The sequence below is a fragment of the Amblyraja radiata genome, chromosome 17 (genome assembly GCF_010909765.2).
Source record: "Amblyraja radiata isolate CabotCenter1 chromosome 17, sAmbRad1.1.pri, whole genome shotgun sequence".
Taxonomy (NCBI): Eukaryota; Metazoa; Chordata; class Chondrichthyes; order Rajiformes; family Rajidae; genus Amblyraja; species Amblyraja radiata.
In genome coordinates, this window is record NC_045972.1 from 4,078,358 (window position 1) to 4,092,058 (window position 13,701).

The 13,701-nt window shown below is 44.2% G+C and overlaps 1 protein-coding gene across 4 annotated transcripts in view; it reads right to left on the bottom strand.

Moving 5' to 3' along the window:
* Positions 1-13,701, bottom strand: part of ca5a (carbonic anhydrase 5A) — a 60,220-nt gene that overhangs the window by 5,846 nt on the left and 40,673 nt on the right. For all 4 annotated transcript variants that reach the window (XM_033035643.1, XM_033035642.1, XM_033035641.1 and 1 more), the window contains 3 exons: positions 11,035-11,130; positions 9,689-9,751; positions 1,180-1,335 (listed from right to left, as the gene is read on the bottom strand). In XM_033035643.1, coding sequence (XP_032891534.1) covers positions 1,180-1,335; positions 9,689-9,751; positions 11,035-11,130 — 315 coding nt within the window. The remainder of the gene's footprint in view (positions 1-1,179; positions 1,336-9,688; positions 9,752-11,034; positions 11,131-13,701) is intronic.

Sequence of the window (13,701 nt, forward strand, 5' to 3'; positions counted from 1 at the left end):
CCTTCCTGTATCTTTAAACTAAACGAATGAAAGGCACATTAGACAGCAAAGAAGGTAGTTTAAATTTTTGATTTTGCTCTTTGTACTATATAACATAATTTCAAAATTTTCATCATTTTTAAAGGTACTAACAAATTAAACATCAATATTTCATTATTCTGTTAAAATCAAAGACAGACATGATGGAAGACAGAGCAATTTTCCCAGCTTTGCCCTCTGAACAGAGCTTACATGAGGTATTACAAAAAGAGCCTCTGGACCATCACCCACAACCAGGTACTGCCCATACTGTGCAGCTGGATTTGTGGAGACCGGTGAGAACGACCCTCTACATCTATTCCAGCCAAGTAGAGGCACTCAAGGGCTATAGGTGGTAATTCTGAGTCCAATCTAGCAATCATGGCAATGTAACAAAATCATGGGAAATTGGGGAAGAAAAGTCACAGAAGGTAGACACAAAAAGCTGGAGTTACTCAGCAGGTCAGACAGCATCTCTGGAGAAAAGGACATTTCGGGTCGAGACCTTTCTTCAGTCTGAGAGTCAGCGGAATGGGAAACGAGAGATATAGACATGGATGTAGAGAGATATAGACAAGCACACCATCTTTAAGCTTGATGTAAAAGTAGATCACAGTAAGGAGCTACCAAATGCAGGGTGGGGGGGGGAAGGGAAATGACAGCACAATTACATGAAATGGGAAAGGTCCTAGCTTTATTATACATTCAGGGGCCAACATCATATTTAAAAACACGTCGTTTCTTCAGGCTTTCAAACATGGGAACAGATTGACCAGTGATTGCCACAGAACCAGAATAATTAAAAATAACATTCGATGGAGCTACATGATTTTTCCCTAATTCTCAAGCAGCTGCCAGCCACAATTACAACTAGTTTCATCAGGTCCTACACTACCCAACCCCTCCACCCCACCTCCAGTTCTAGTTCATCCAACTACCATAGAAACATAAAAGCAGAAAAGCAATATTCCCTGCCAACAAGCATGTGGGCAAACTGCCAGTGACACACCCTCATGTTTGGTTTCTAATTTCCAGTATAGCCTGGATTATAATATTTACAATTCCATGACAGCCCCACACTAACTGCAGAAGGCCACCGTTGTTTTGTTTTAAACAAAGTGTTTGAATTACATGGATTTAAGAGATAGCTAAAAACATTACCTGTTCAAGGTTAATTTCAATGGGATCTTTCATAATGACCCAGGTAACAGATTCAGTCAATGGTGGTGTGGTCAGAGAACCAGGATATGTCCAATAGTCAGAACGAGATGGAATCAAACTTATTGGATCAAAATTGAAGAAATCAACTGTTGAGTCCTGCAGGTACAGAATTAGTCACATTGGGTAAGGGAAATACATAATTTCACATGATTTCTTGACTTTAAGACATTTAATAATTAGGTAATTTCTCTTATCATGAAAAAATATTTTAGAAGTGACTGGCAATTTTAGGAAGATACAAATTTAGAAGTTTCTTCTCCATACATTTAATCAATGTGGTGAGGTGGACGAACGTCTTTTGATGTCTTTGCATACAATGCACAGGCAGTGCACTTTCAACACATCCTCATTATAAAAGGATGTTGTGAAATGATGGCAAAACATATTTACAGTACAGGATAACTTCCACTGCAAATCTGCCCAAAATAACTTGGTTCCTTTGAAGAGGGGTCCCTACCCGAAAGGTCATTCATATTTTCTCCAGTGTTGCTGCCTGAACCGCTGAGTTACTCCAGTACTTTGTATCGATCTTCAGTTCCTTAGAGCTTTGCGGCACGAGTGATGTCATTATTCTACTGAATGTCTGTCTTTCTTCCTTCACGTTGTGGTATAAACTGCACACAGGTTATGGTAGAACTGTACAGTAACCAGTTAGTTTGGAAAATACGTGGAGTTAGAACATAGACCAGTTCACCACAATGTTTGTGCTGAACATGATGCTAAACGTCAGATGGCACAATGGGCTAAGTGTTTGGCTGGCAACCGGAAGGTAGCTGGTTCGAATCCCGCTTGGAGTGCATACTGTCGTTGTGTCCTTGGGCAAGACACTTCACCCACCTTTGCCTGTGTGTGTCCTTGGGCAAGACACTTCACCCACCTTTGCCTGTGTGTGTGGATGTAATTATGTGAAGCACTTTGGGGTCAATGCAAGTTGACTAGAAATGTGCTATATAAATAAAGAAATTTAAATTTAATTTAAATTAAACTGATCTAAATTATCTGTGTATGATCCATAATCCCTCTATTCCCAGTGAAGAAGTAAAACCTTTAGTTTCGCAAAGCCTAATAGGATACTTGACACAATATTGTGCAAGCTGGGTGATTGATGCAAACTCACAAATGTGATTAACACATTGATCTACTTAATATCATCAAAGTCGTCTCCTTTGTGTTTTACGTGCAGACCTGATGATTAACTACTTAACCTTTGTAGATCACCATTGAACTTATTAACCTATGTACATCACATGAGTCGTCTTCTGTGTGTATAAATATCTTGTTGTGCAAACAAACTTTGCAGATGTGATCACAGTCGTTGACAGCCACATTTCCCATTGAGCAAGTAAAATAAACCAACTGCTGATGGTTAATGAATCAATTCCTTGAGTCTTATTACGGATCGAGACTTTGACATTTGCACTTCTGACTAGCGAAAAGCCTCTTAAACTGCACTATCGTTTTTCCTTCACCACCCTCTGGCAATATGTTCCAGGCCCCCACTACTTTCTGTGCAAAACATTTGCCCTGCACATCTCCATTAAACTTTGCCCCACTAACTACCCGATAGTGTTTGACATTTCCACCCTGGGAAAAAGTTCTTGGGAAAAAGCCTGTAACTCTGAGACAGATTTGCAAGGAACTTGCTAAGTCTGGAGAACAGCCATGTGAACAGAGGAAAGGTGGACAAATTAAAATAAAACCAAAAAACCTCTAGTGAAAGAGGAAAACTGCTTTGCTTTATTGAAAAAACTCTTGCGGTGTGATTAAAGTGGGTTAGAATGCAGGGATATTAAAACATGATTAGAAAAATAAGACATGGCCAGATGCCTCATGTCCCACTGTTAAGTACAGTAAGGACAAATGCCACCTTCCATGCTATGATTTGTTTACATTCTATTATTCAATATATGCTGTATCCAATTCAAATGCCTTTTTTCCCTCTAAAGCGTTACAATGAAGTGTTCATTGTAAAAAGTCACTGGATTAATACACCTTTTTCATACTAGGTCTTTTACTGCAGATAAAACAAAATGATAGAATATGCTATGCTTAGGGATGAATCTTCAGATATGAACCATGCTAACCTCTAGCAGAAAGACAGAAGGAATTTGGAAACAAGAGACTGCGGGTGATTTTGAAAGGAGTGGTTGAGTGTATCTAGCCCAGCAAGGGCTCTGGGTACCAAATCCTTAATGCGCTGCAGAAATTTATTCCTATAGAAAAATCAGCACCTGTGGCGTAGGTGGCTACTGCCTTACTGCCTTGTCTGTGGAATTCTCTGCCTCAGAGGGCAGTGGAGGCAGGTTCTCTGGATGCTATCAAGAGAGAGGGAGATAGGGCTCTTAAAAAGGAGGATATGGGGAGAAGGCAGGAACGGGGTACTGATTGGGGATGATCAGCCATGATCACATTGAATGGTGGTGCTGGCTCGAAGGACCGAATGGCCTACTCCTGCACCTATTGTCTATTGTCTTACAGCTCCAGAGAGCCAGGTTCGATCCTGACTACAGGTTTGTACGTTCTCCATTGCGTGGGGTTTTTCCGAGATTTTCGGTTTCCTCCCACACTCCAAAGACGTGTGTATAAATGTAAATTGTCCTGAGTGTGTGTGCAGGGATCGTTGGTCGGTGTGGACTCGGTGGGCTGAAGGACCTGTTTCCATGCTGTACCTCTAAACCAAACCTGTAGCCAAGTAGTTACAGTGCAGCTTCAACACTGGTTTTGCACAATGTGCAAAACTCACCAAGCATGACATGTTCACAAAAAAAAGAACAAACCCAATCTGGCAAATCCTCCCATCCCCCCGCCCTCGGGCTCCTCCTCCTCCCCTTTTCCTTCCTTCTCCCCCCCCCCCCACCCCCTATCAGTCTGAAGAAGGGTTTTGGCCCGAAACGTTGCCTATTTCCTTCGCTCCATAGATGCTGCTATACCCGCTGAGTTTCTCCAGCCTTTTGTGTACCTTCCTGGCAAATTATTTGTTTTGCACCTTCTGGGTAGCAAAACATGTGTGGAGGGGGGGCTGAAACATGATTTTCTGTCTCTCCCTTCGGGTGAATGAGACTCTTCTGTCGTATCCCCCCTTCTCTGCCTCCGTCTGTGCTGAGGCCTAATGGCGGAGCTGGCGGCCTCCAACCTGCGACCGACCTCGAGGCTCCGGAGGCAGAGCCAGCCAGGATTCACCAACGCGAGGCTGTCGAATTCGGAGCTGTGGCGGGGTTCGGGTGCTCCGGTGAGGGCGGCCCAGCGCGGGGCTGAGACCGCGCTCCGGTGAGGGCGGCACGACTCGGGGCTGGGACTGCGCTCCGGTGAGGGCGGCCCGGCGCGGGGCTGAGACCGCGCTCCGGTGAGGGTGGCCCGGCGCGGGGCTGAGACGACGCTCTGGGGGCAGCGGCACGACTCGGGGCTGGGACGGCACTCCAGTGAGGACGGGGCTGAGGCGGTGCTCCGGTAGCTGAGGCGGCGTTCTGGTGGCGGCGACCTGAATCCGGGGCTCGGCCGCGGGCCAGTGGACGACATCGTCACAGGTCACAGGCTGGTGCCTGTTTTCCGGAGCTCCCGTGGCAACAGCTGCGTCCGCTGGACTGGAGGGTGGCAGCTTCGACCACCCCGGGCCGCGGAGCTTGAACCGGCCCGTTCGCGGGGCTTGGTGAGCCGCGGGACTGACTTACCATCACCCGGTGGGGTAACAAGATATCGCCTGAGCGCAGAGGGAGAATGAGGAGGGAAGAGACAGTAACCTTAAGACTTTTGCCTCCATCACAGTGAGGAGGTGCTTGGTGAACCCACTGTGGTGGATGTTAATTTGTGTTTATTGTGTGTTTTGTTGTTTATTATTACATGTATGGCTGCAGGCAACGACATTTTGTTCAGACCGAAAGGTCTGAATGACAAATAAAGGATCTAAGCAGTCTCAACAGCATTGTCAAACAATAACTCACCAATAAACCATTTATTGATATACAGTTTAGATTCCAACAGCATTATAATTTTGGACTAAGTGCAGAAGATATGAATTCTGGTGTAAGGATGAGAATAATTGCTGATGTAGGAAATTCTGGAATGTACAAATTCTACAGACAGCATTTGAGGTCAGGATCAAACCCAGGTCACTGATTCTGTAAAGGGGCTGTCCAACTTGGGCGACCTAATCCGCGAGTTCTGGCGAGTTTGTCCTCGACTCATACAAGCAGCATGGTCGACACAAGGTCGTAGGAGGTCTTTGTAACTCTCCTTCATGCTCAAGAGTGGTCTCCGCGTACTCGAGGCCTCAGCTAGGTCACGGCATATTTTTCAACGTGTTGAAAAATGCCTGCGAGCAAAAAGAGGTCACCATGGAAAAAATCGATACTTTTTTTAACTCGTAGGTTTAGTTGAGGTAGGTAGTAGTAGGTCAGCATGTTAGTTGTAGGTAATCGAGGGTAGTCGAAGGTAGTCGTAGATAGTCTTCATCATAGTGGAAGGTCGAAAGGGAGGTCGAAGGAGGTCGCCTTCACTCTCCACTATTCGGTGTCCAATTTTCCCGAAGTTAGTCGCAGCTAGTCATAGCTAGTCGAAGCTGGTCTTCAACATGACATTTTTTCAAACTCTCCTAAAGCTCTTCTAAACTCGCCAATTAGGTCGGCCAAGTGGGACAGCCCCTTTACCTACTACGACCTACTATGACTAAACCTACGAGTACACGGGGACTACTGCTGAGGCCTCGAGTACCCGGAGACCACTCTCGAGCATGAAGGAGAGTTACAAAGACCTCCTACGACCTCGTGTCGACCATGCTGCGAGTATGAGTTGAGGGCAAACTCGCCAGAACTCGCGGATGAGGTCGCCCAAGTGGGACAGCCCCTTAAGGCACAGCTCTACTGCTGCACTACAGTGCCGGCCATTACTGAATTAAATGAATAAAACAGTACAGGTTGAGCATCAATTTTCCAGCACCCTCGGTTCCAGAGCCTTTCTGGATTATCCGTTTTTCTGGACAAGAGGTCACTTGATAATGAAATGACAATATACGTCTGGCCCGCTAATAACTTCACTGGTGTGTCTCTAAAGCGCGATGGAGTGCCAGAAACTTAAATAAAACAAATATAAAATGTAAGGCACACAAAAATGCTGGAGAAACTCAGCGGGTGCAGCAGCATCTATGGAGCGAAGGAAATAGGTCACGTTTCGGGCCGAAACCCTTCTTCATAAAATGTAAACTGAATGTGAATGGAATGACCTGCCGACCCATCCCCAACACATCATCTCCCCGGCTGTTTAGAGCCCCAGCTTCTGACCCCCATCCTGCCTCGCAAGATGCACCAGCGAGTCCATCTTCACCCACCGGTTGTTCCAGTGACATGGCTGTTGTTGCGACTGATGCTGCAGCACCTGGCGAGCGCTTTCGTCGGATCGCTGACCCCCCCCCCCCTTCCTCTCACCACCATCGTCGCCTCCTCCTCCCCTGGAGTCGCCGACATACTCCACCTTGGAAGCGACAGCAGGTGAGAGGGGATGGAACCGCAGTGACTGAGTGTGTTCTTTCGGTGGGGTACAATGAAGAATACGCCGTCCACAGGGGCTAAAAACTGAGCTGTAACAACAGCCATTTGAACTGGTGAAGAAGGGATCACTGGTACAGACCAGCGGCATCAACGCCTAGTTGTAAAGTGAAACAGCACAATATATGTGTATATGTATGTATGTATATGTGCGCATATATATATACACACACTGAACATTTTTTTCTTGTTTATTATATTGTTTACAGTGTACTATGTTTACATATTCTGTTTTGTTGCTGCAAGTAAGAATTTCATTGTTCTCCCTGGGACATAAAACAATAAAACACTCTTGACTCTCTTGGACAAAGTGCTGGAGTAAATCAGCGAGTGAATCAGTCTGAGGAAGGGTCCTGATGTCACCTGTTCCTGTTCTTCAGGGGTCCTGACCCACTGAAGTACTCAGCACTTTGTGTGCTTTTGGTGGATGAAGAAAGCCTCGCTGTTGCAGACCAGTGGTATCGGCGCCTAGATCTGAAGATGGGCTTGCTGGTGAACCTTACGAGTCGGGAGTGGGGCCGGAGGCCAGGACTCTAAACGGCCAGGGAGACGGTGAGAGCTGGGTATGGGTCGGCAGGGAATTTGTCTTTGTGAAACAGTTAGGAGGGAAGATTGAGAGCATAGTTGATTCTTTCATGACAGACGGACACGATCGGAAAGAGCGCTTGCCACTCGCAACGCCATCTGTGGCCGCTCAGGGAATTTCAACTGAGCTGTCATAATTTTATCCGGATTATAATGGTGGGCGGGCGATCAGTTACCAGAAAATCAGTGTTCAACCTCTACTAATAATTTTTGCAAAAACTTGGTAAGTGTTAGAATTTGCATTACAGAAAACATTAAACTCAGATTCTCAAAAGAAACTTGCAATTGTAGTATAGAAACATAGAAAATAGGTGCAGGAGTAGGCCATTCGGCCCTTTGAGCCTGCACCGCCATTCAATATGATCATGGCTGATCATCCAACTCAGTATCCTGTACCTGCCTTCTCTCCATACCCCCTGATCCCTTTAGCCACAAGGGCCACATCTAACTCCCTCTTAAATATAGCCAATGAACTGGCCTCAACTACCTTCTGTGGCAGAGAATTCCAGAGATTCACCACTCTATGAAATGTGAAAAATATTTTCTTCATCTCGGTCCTAAAAGATGTCCCCCTTATCCATAAACTGTGACCCCTTGTTCTGGATTTCCCCAACATCGGAAACAATCTTCCTGCATCCAGCCTATCCAACCGCTTAAGAATTTTGTAAGTTTCTATAAGATCCCCCCTCAATCTTCTAAATTCTAGCGAGTACAAACCGAGTCTATCCAGTCTTTCTTCATATGAAAGTCCTGACATCCCAGGAATCAGTCTGGTGAACCTTCTCTGTACTCCCTCTATGGCAAGAATGTCTTTCCTCAGATTAGGAGACCAAAACTGTACGCAATACTCCAGGTGTGGTCTCACCAAGACCCTGTACAACTGCAGTAGAACCTCCCTGCTCCTATACTCAAATCCTTTTGCTATGAATGCTAACATACCATTCGCCTTCTTCACTGCCTGCTGCACCTGCATGCCTACTTTTAATGACTGGTGTACCATGACACCCAGGTCTCGTTGCATCTCCCCCTTTCCTAATCGGCCACCATTCAGATAATAGTCTACCTTCCTGTTTTTGCCACCAAAGTGGATAACCTCACATTTATCCACATTATACTGCATCTGCCATGCATTTGCCCACTCACCCAGCCTATCCAAGTCACCTTGCAGCCTCCTAGCATCCTCCTCACAGCTAACACTGCCCCCCAGCTTCGTGTCATCCGCAAACTTGGAGATGTTGCATTCAATTCCCTCGTCCAAATCATTAATATATATCGTAAATAGCTGGGGTCCCAGCACTGAGCCTTGCGGTACCCCACTAGTCACTGCCTGCCATTGTGAATAGGACCCGTTTACTCCTACTCTTTGCTTCCTGTCTGCCAGCCAGTTCTCTATCCACATCAATACTGAACCCCCAATACCGTGTGCATTAAGTTTGTATACTAATCTCTTATGTGGGACCTTGTCGAAAGCCTTCTGAAAGTCCAGATATAACACATCCACTGGTTCTCCCTTATCCACTCTACTAGTTACATCCTCGAAAAATTCTATAAGATTTGTCAGACATGATTTACCTTTCATAAATCCATGCTGACTTTGTCCAATGATTTCACCACTTTCCAAATGTGCTGCTATCCCATCTTTAATAACTGATTCTAGCAGTTTCCCCACTACCGACGTTAGATTAACTGGTCTGTAATTCCCCGTTTTCTCTCTCCCTCCCTTTTTAAAAAGTGGGGTTACATTAGCTACCCTCCAATCCTCAGGAACTACTCCAGAATCTAAAGAGTTTTGAAAAATTATCACTAATGCATCCACTATTTCTGGGGCTACTTCCTTAAGTACTCTGGGATGCAGCCTATCTGGCCCTGGGGATTTATCGGCCTTTAATCCATTCAATTTACCTAACACCACTTCCCGGCTAACCTGGATTTCACTCAGTTCCTCCATCTCATTTGACCCCCGGTCCCCTGCTATTTCCGGCAGATTATTTATGTCTTCCTTAGTGAAGACAGAACCAAAGTAGTTATTCAATTGGTCTGCCATGTCCTTGTTCCCCATGATTAATTCACCTGTTTCTGACTGCAAGGGACCTACATTTGTTTTAACTAATCTTTTTCTCTTCACATATCTATAAAAGCTTTTGCAGTCAGTTTTTATGTTCCCTGCCAGTTTTCTTTCATAATCTATTTTTCCTTTCCTAATTAAGCCCTAATTAAGTATTGTCTAGATGTTCACCAAAGTCCAACATACTAAGATTCACTTTGGAATAAAGGGGGTAAATGATGTGGTGGAAAAATAGAGATAGCAAACTAATCATCCTACTTACCTTATATTTAATAGCCGGTAGAGCATCCACAAGTTTCTGCAGACTATCGTGCCTTCTTCCAAGCTTCCAATAAAACATAATATTAACAACATTTATACAAATCAAAAATAAATATGCTGTCAAATTATTTTAAATGGTACTTTATGTACGGCATGTACCTAGTTACGGTGAAAGTCTTTTTCAGTAACAATCCTACTCTACCTTAGGCACAATCATACTTAAGTACAAGAGTGTAGGAGTCAGAGATTACACTGAGGCAGCGTACAAGGGTCACCACATTTCTGGCACATCTTGTACCCTTCAAGTTCAGAGGTCTTTGGAATGTTGATTACACTAAGTAGAACACAGTTTCCTTCATTGATCAGATAATTTTAAGCACGGAAAATTTCTTCCTTCCGATGTGTGGGGAATCTGACACAGTCTTGGGAAAGATGGAAAAGGGATGGAGGCTACTTGCATTCAGAGCCTGCTGACTTCATTGCACAAGGATTTCGTGAGGCTTCTACACAAAGAGAAAATCCAGTAGAATTGATATGATTCTTCTCCAATTAATATCCACAGGCTTGGCCTTGATTGGAAGATCTGTGAGTAGGGTTTTCGAAAGTTAGGCTGAGAGCCACTGAGGGCGATGTTTAAATTTTCCTTAGGTAGACACACAATGCTCAGCGGATGAGGCAGCATCTCTGGAGAGAAGGAATGGGCGTTTCGGGTCGAGACCCTTCTTCAGACTGATGTCAGTGGAGGGGGCGGGCCAAAGATATAATGTAGTCGGAGACAGTAAGACTAGTGAGAGAACTAGGAATGGGGAAGGGGATGGACAGAGAAAGCAAGGGCTATATGAAGTTTTGGCACGGAATGAGAACTGTTGAGAAATAAATTTGTTGTGAAAAATCTTCCTTGCTCCTTTCCAGAAATTATAACCACTTGGGAGCCCTGGCTGTTGCTGTCCCCGAGCTAGGGATATGACAGTCAAAACCACCCCCCAGATTTGTAGCTCTTCTTAGGTTTTCCCTTCTGATTTCTCAGCACCCAGGCTTCCCACAGGGCAAGCCTGTGAGTACAGTTCAAGTAGGCCATGCAATCAAGAATATCAGGGATACCTTTCAACATAGCAGTTGAATGGTCAAGAGATCACAGGAAAAAGCATTACTCGGAGATAAATAAAACACATTACTTCTAAATGTTCAGATGAATGAATGGTCATCGTTCTGTTAACTCTGTTATCTTAGTGTTTCTCTGCACAAATGCTGCTTGGTCTACTGAGTATTTTCAACATTTTAGAATATGTTATACAAATATTTACTGTCCAAGTATTCAGATTTTCTATCAGTAATTATTTTACTCACCTTTAAAAAAACTCCTATAACTGCAAGGCCATTTTCAGAGAGAACAGCTTCATCACTGTTCTTGTATTTCACTGGATTCCAGTGAACCAGATGAAGCTAAAACACAAACAATAAATGCGGTAGATCATGGTGGAACTTTGCATTTTAACACATTAATACCACCAAACAAAAGAAAGAATTACCTGGTGAAATCAGCATCTGTTAACATTTAATGCACTAACACTAATTTATCACCCATGGAAAACCACATTGGAAGACTCAAAGGAAGGACAGGCAGGGAGAGGTTTGTGAATATGGGGATAATGAAGGGCTGAAGTGTGTTTACTTCAATGCAAGGAGTATTGTGGGTAAAGCTGATGACGTTACAGCCTGGATCAGTGTTTGCAATTATAATGTTGTGGCCATTATGTAAACTTATTTGCTTGAGGGGTATGACTGGCAGCTCAATGTGCCAGGATGTTGATGTTTCAGATGTGATAAAGAGGGAGGTAAAAGAAGTGGAGGGGTAGTTTTACTAATCGGGCAGAATGTCATGGCAGTACTCAGAGAGAACATGCTCGGCAGTAGACCTCTACTGAGGCACTATGGGTTGAGCTAAAAAATAAAGGAGCAATCATTCCAACGAGATTATGTTATAGGCCACTCAATAGCCAGCGAGATAGAGGATAGGTAGACAGATTACAGAAGGATGCAAAAGCAATAAGTTCCCCAATATTGACTGGGACTTACTTAGTGCAATAGGGTTAGACAGAGCAGAATTTGTTAGGTGTATCCAAAGAGTTTCCTTAAACATTATGTGGATAGTTTGACTCGAGGACCTTGTATTGGGAAATGGGGCTGGCCAGGTGACTGATGTTACGGTGAAAGAGCATTTTGGAAATAGTGATCAAAACTCCATAGATTTTATGATTGTTTTGAAAAGGGATTGGTCTGGATGCTGGGATAGGTATTTATTTGGGGCAAGGCAGATTACAATGTCATTAGGCGGGAGCTAAGGAGGGTAGATTGGGAGCAGTTGTTATTGGGCATGTCCACAGCTGACATGTGGGAGTGTTCCAGTGACATTGGGCATGTTCCAGTAAGGAGGAGGGTAAGGATGCCAAGGCATGGGAACCATGGATGACCAAGGAGAATGTAAAATTGGTTAGGAAGAAAAAGGAAGTGTATGTCAGCAATATGAAAGTGGCAATCAGATGGGGATATAAAAATGAGTAGGTAGGAAATCGCCAGCTATTAGGAGGCCCATGAAATGTCTTTGGAGAGGCGGATTAAGGAAAATCCCAATGCTTTCTATACCTATGTTAATGACAAGTTGGTGACCATGAAAAATATAGGACCGCACAAGGATAAAGGAGGGTACCTATTCTTGGAGTTGGCGGATGTAGGTAAGTACTAAACTAGTACTTTGCATCTGTATTCACCAAGGACTTGGAGGACAGCAAAATCTGTGTGGAGCATAAAAAAGGCTAGGGCAGTTTGAGATCGAGAAGGTGCTGAGGCTCTTGAAGGACATTAAGGTGGATAAGTCCAAGGGCCTGATGGGATCTATCTCAAGTTACTGAGGGTGGCAAGAGAGGAGATTGCAGGGGCCTTGACATGAGTTTTTGTTTCTTCACTAGCCACAGGTGTGGTCCTGGAGGACTGGACAGTGGCCAATGGTGTTCCTTTGTTTAAGAAAGGAAGTAAAGAGAATCCAGGGAACTATAGTCAGGTGAGTCTCATGTCAGTGGTAGGGAAACTATTGAAGAGAATTCTTTGAGGTAGGATTTGCTCTAATTTGGAAGAGAATAGGGCTAATTAGGGATAGCTAGCATGGCTTTGTACGGGAAAGGTCGTGTCTTACTAACTTGTTTGAGTTTGTTGTGGAGGTGATGACGGAGATTGATGAAGGTAGGCAGTGGATGTTGTATACATGGATCTTCGTAAAGCTTTTGATGAGGCCCCTCATGGACGGCTGATTCAGAAGACTAAGATGCATGGAATTCACAAAGACTTGGTCGTGTGGATTCGGAATTGATGTATTCATAGAAGACAGAAAGTTGTGGAGGAAGGAAAATACTCTGGCTGGAGGTCAGTGACCAGTGGAGTTCCACAGCGATCTGTGCTAGGACGTATGTATATATATCCATACATGTACCCACACAAATATATATATACACACAGACACACACACTGTCAGAAGATACAGCGGGATATGGAACAGCTGCATAAATAAGCGGAGACATAGCAGATGGTGTTTAATCATAGACATACATAGGTTAGACAGTCAGAACCATGTTTCACCAGGGTTGAAATGCCAAACACCGGAGGGCATAGCTATAGGGTGAGAGGGGGAAAGGTTTAAGGGAGATGTGCGGGGCTAGTTTGTTTTCTTACGCAGAGAGTGGTGGGGTCTGGAATGCATTGTCAGGTGGAGGCAGATATGATAGTGACATTTAAGAGTTTTTTTAGATAGACACATGGAAGTGCAGGAAATAGAGGGATATGGTTCATGTTCAAGCAGACAAAATCAATTTAATTTGGCATCCTGTTTGGCGCGAGCATTTATGGGTCGAAGGGCTCCTTCCTGTACTGTTCTATGTTCTATCTACAAAACATTTTCACTGTAATGAAACAATTTGGCTAAATGAATAAAACTCCAGTAATAAAGGTTATTTCAATCAAAGA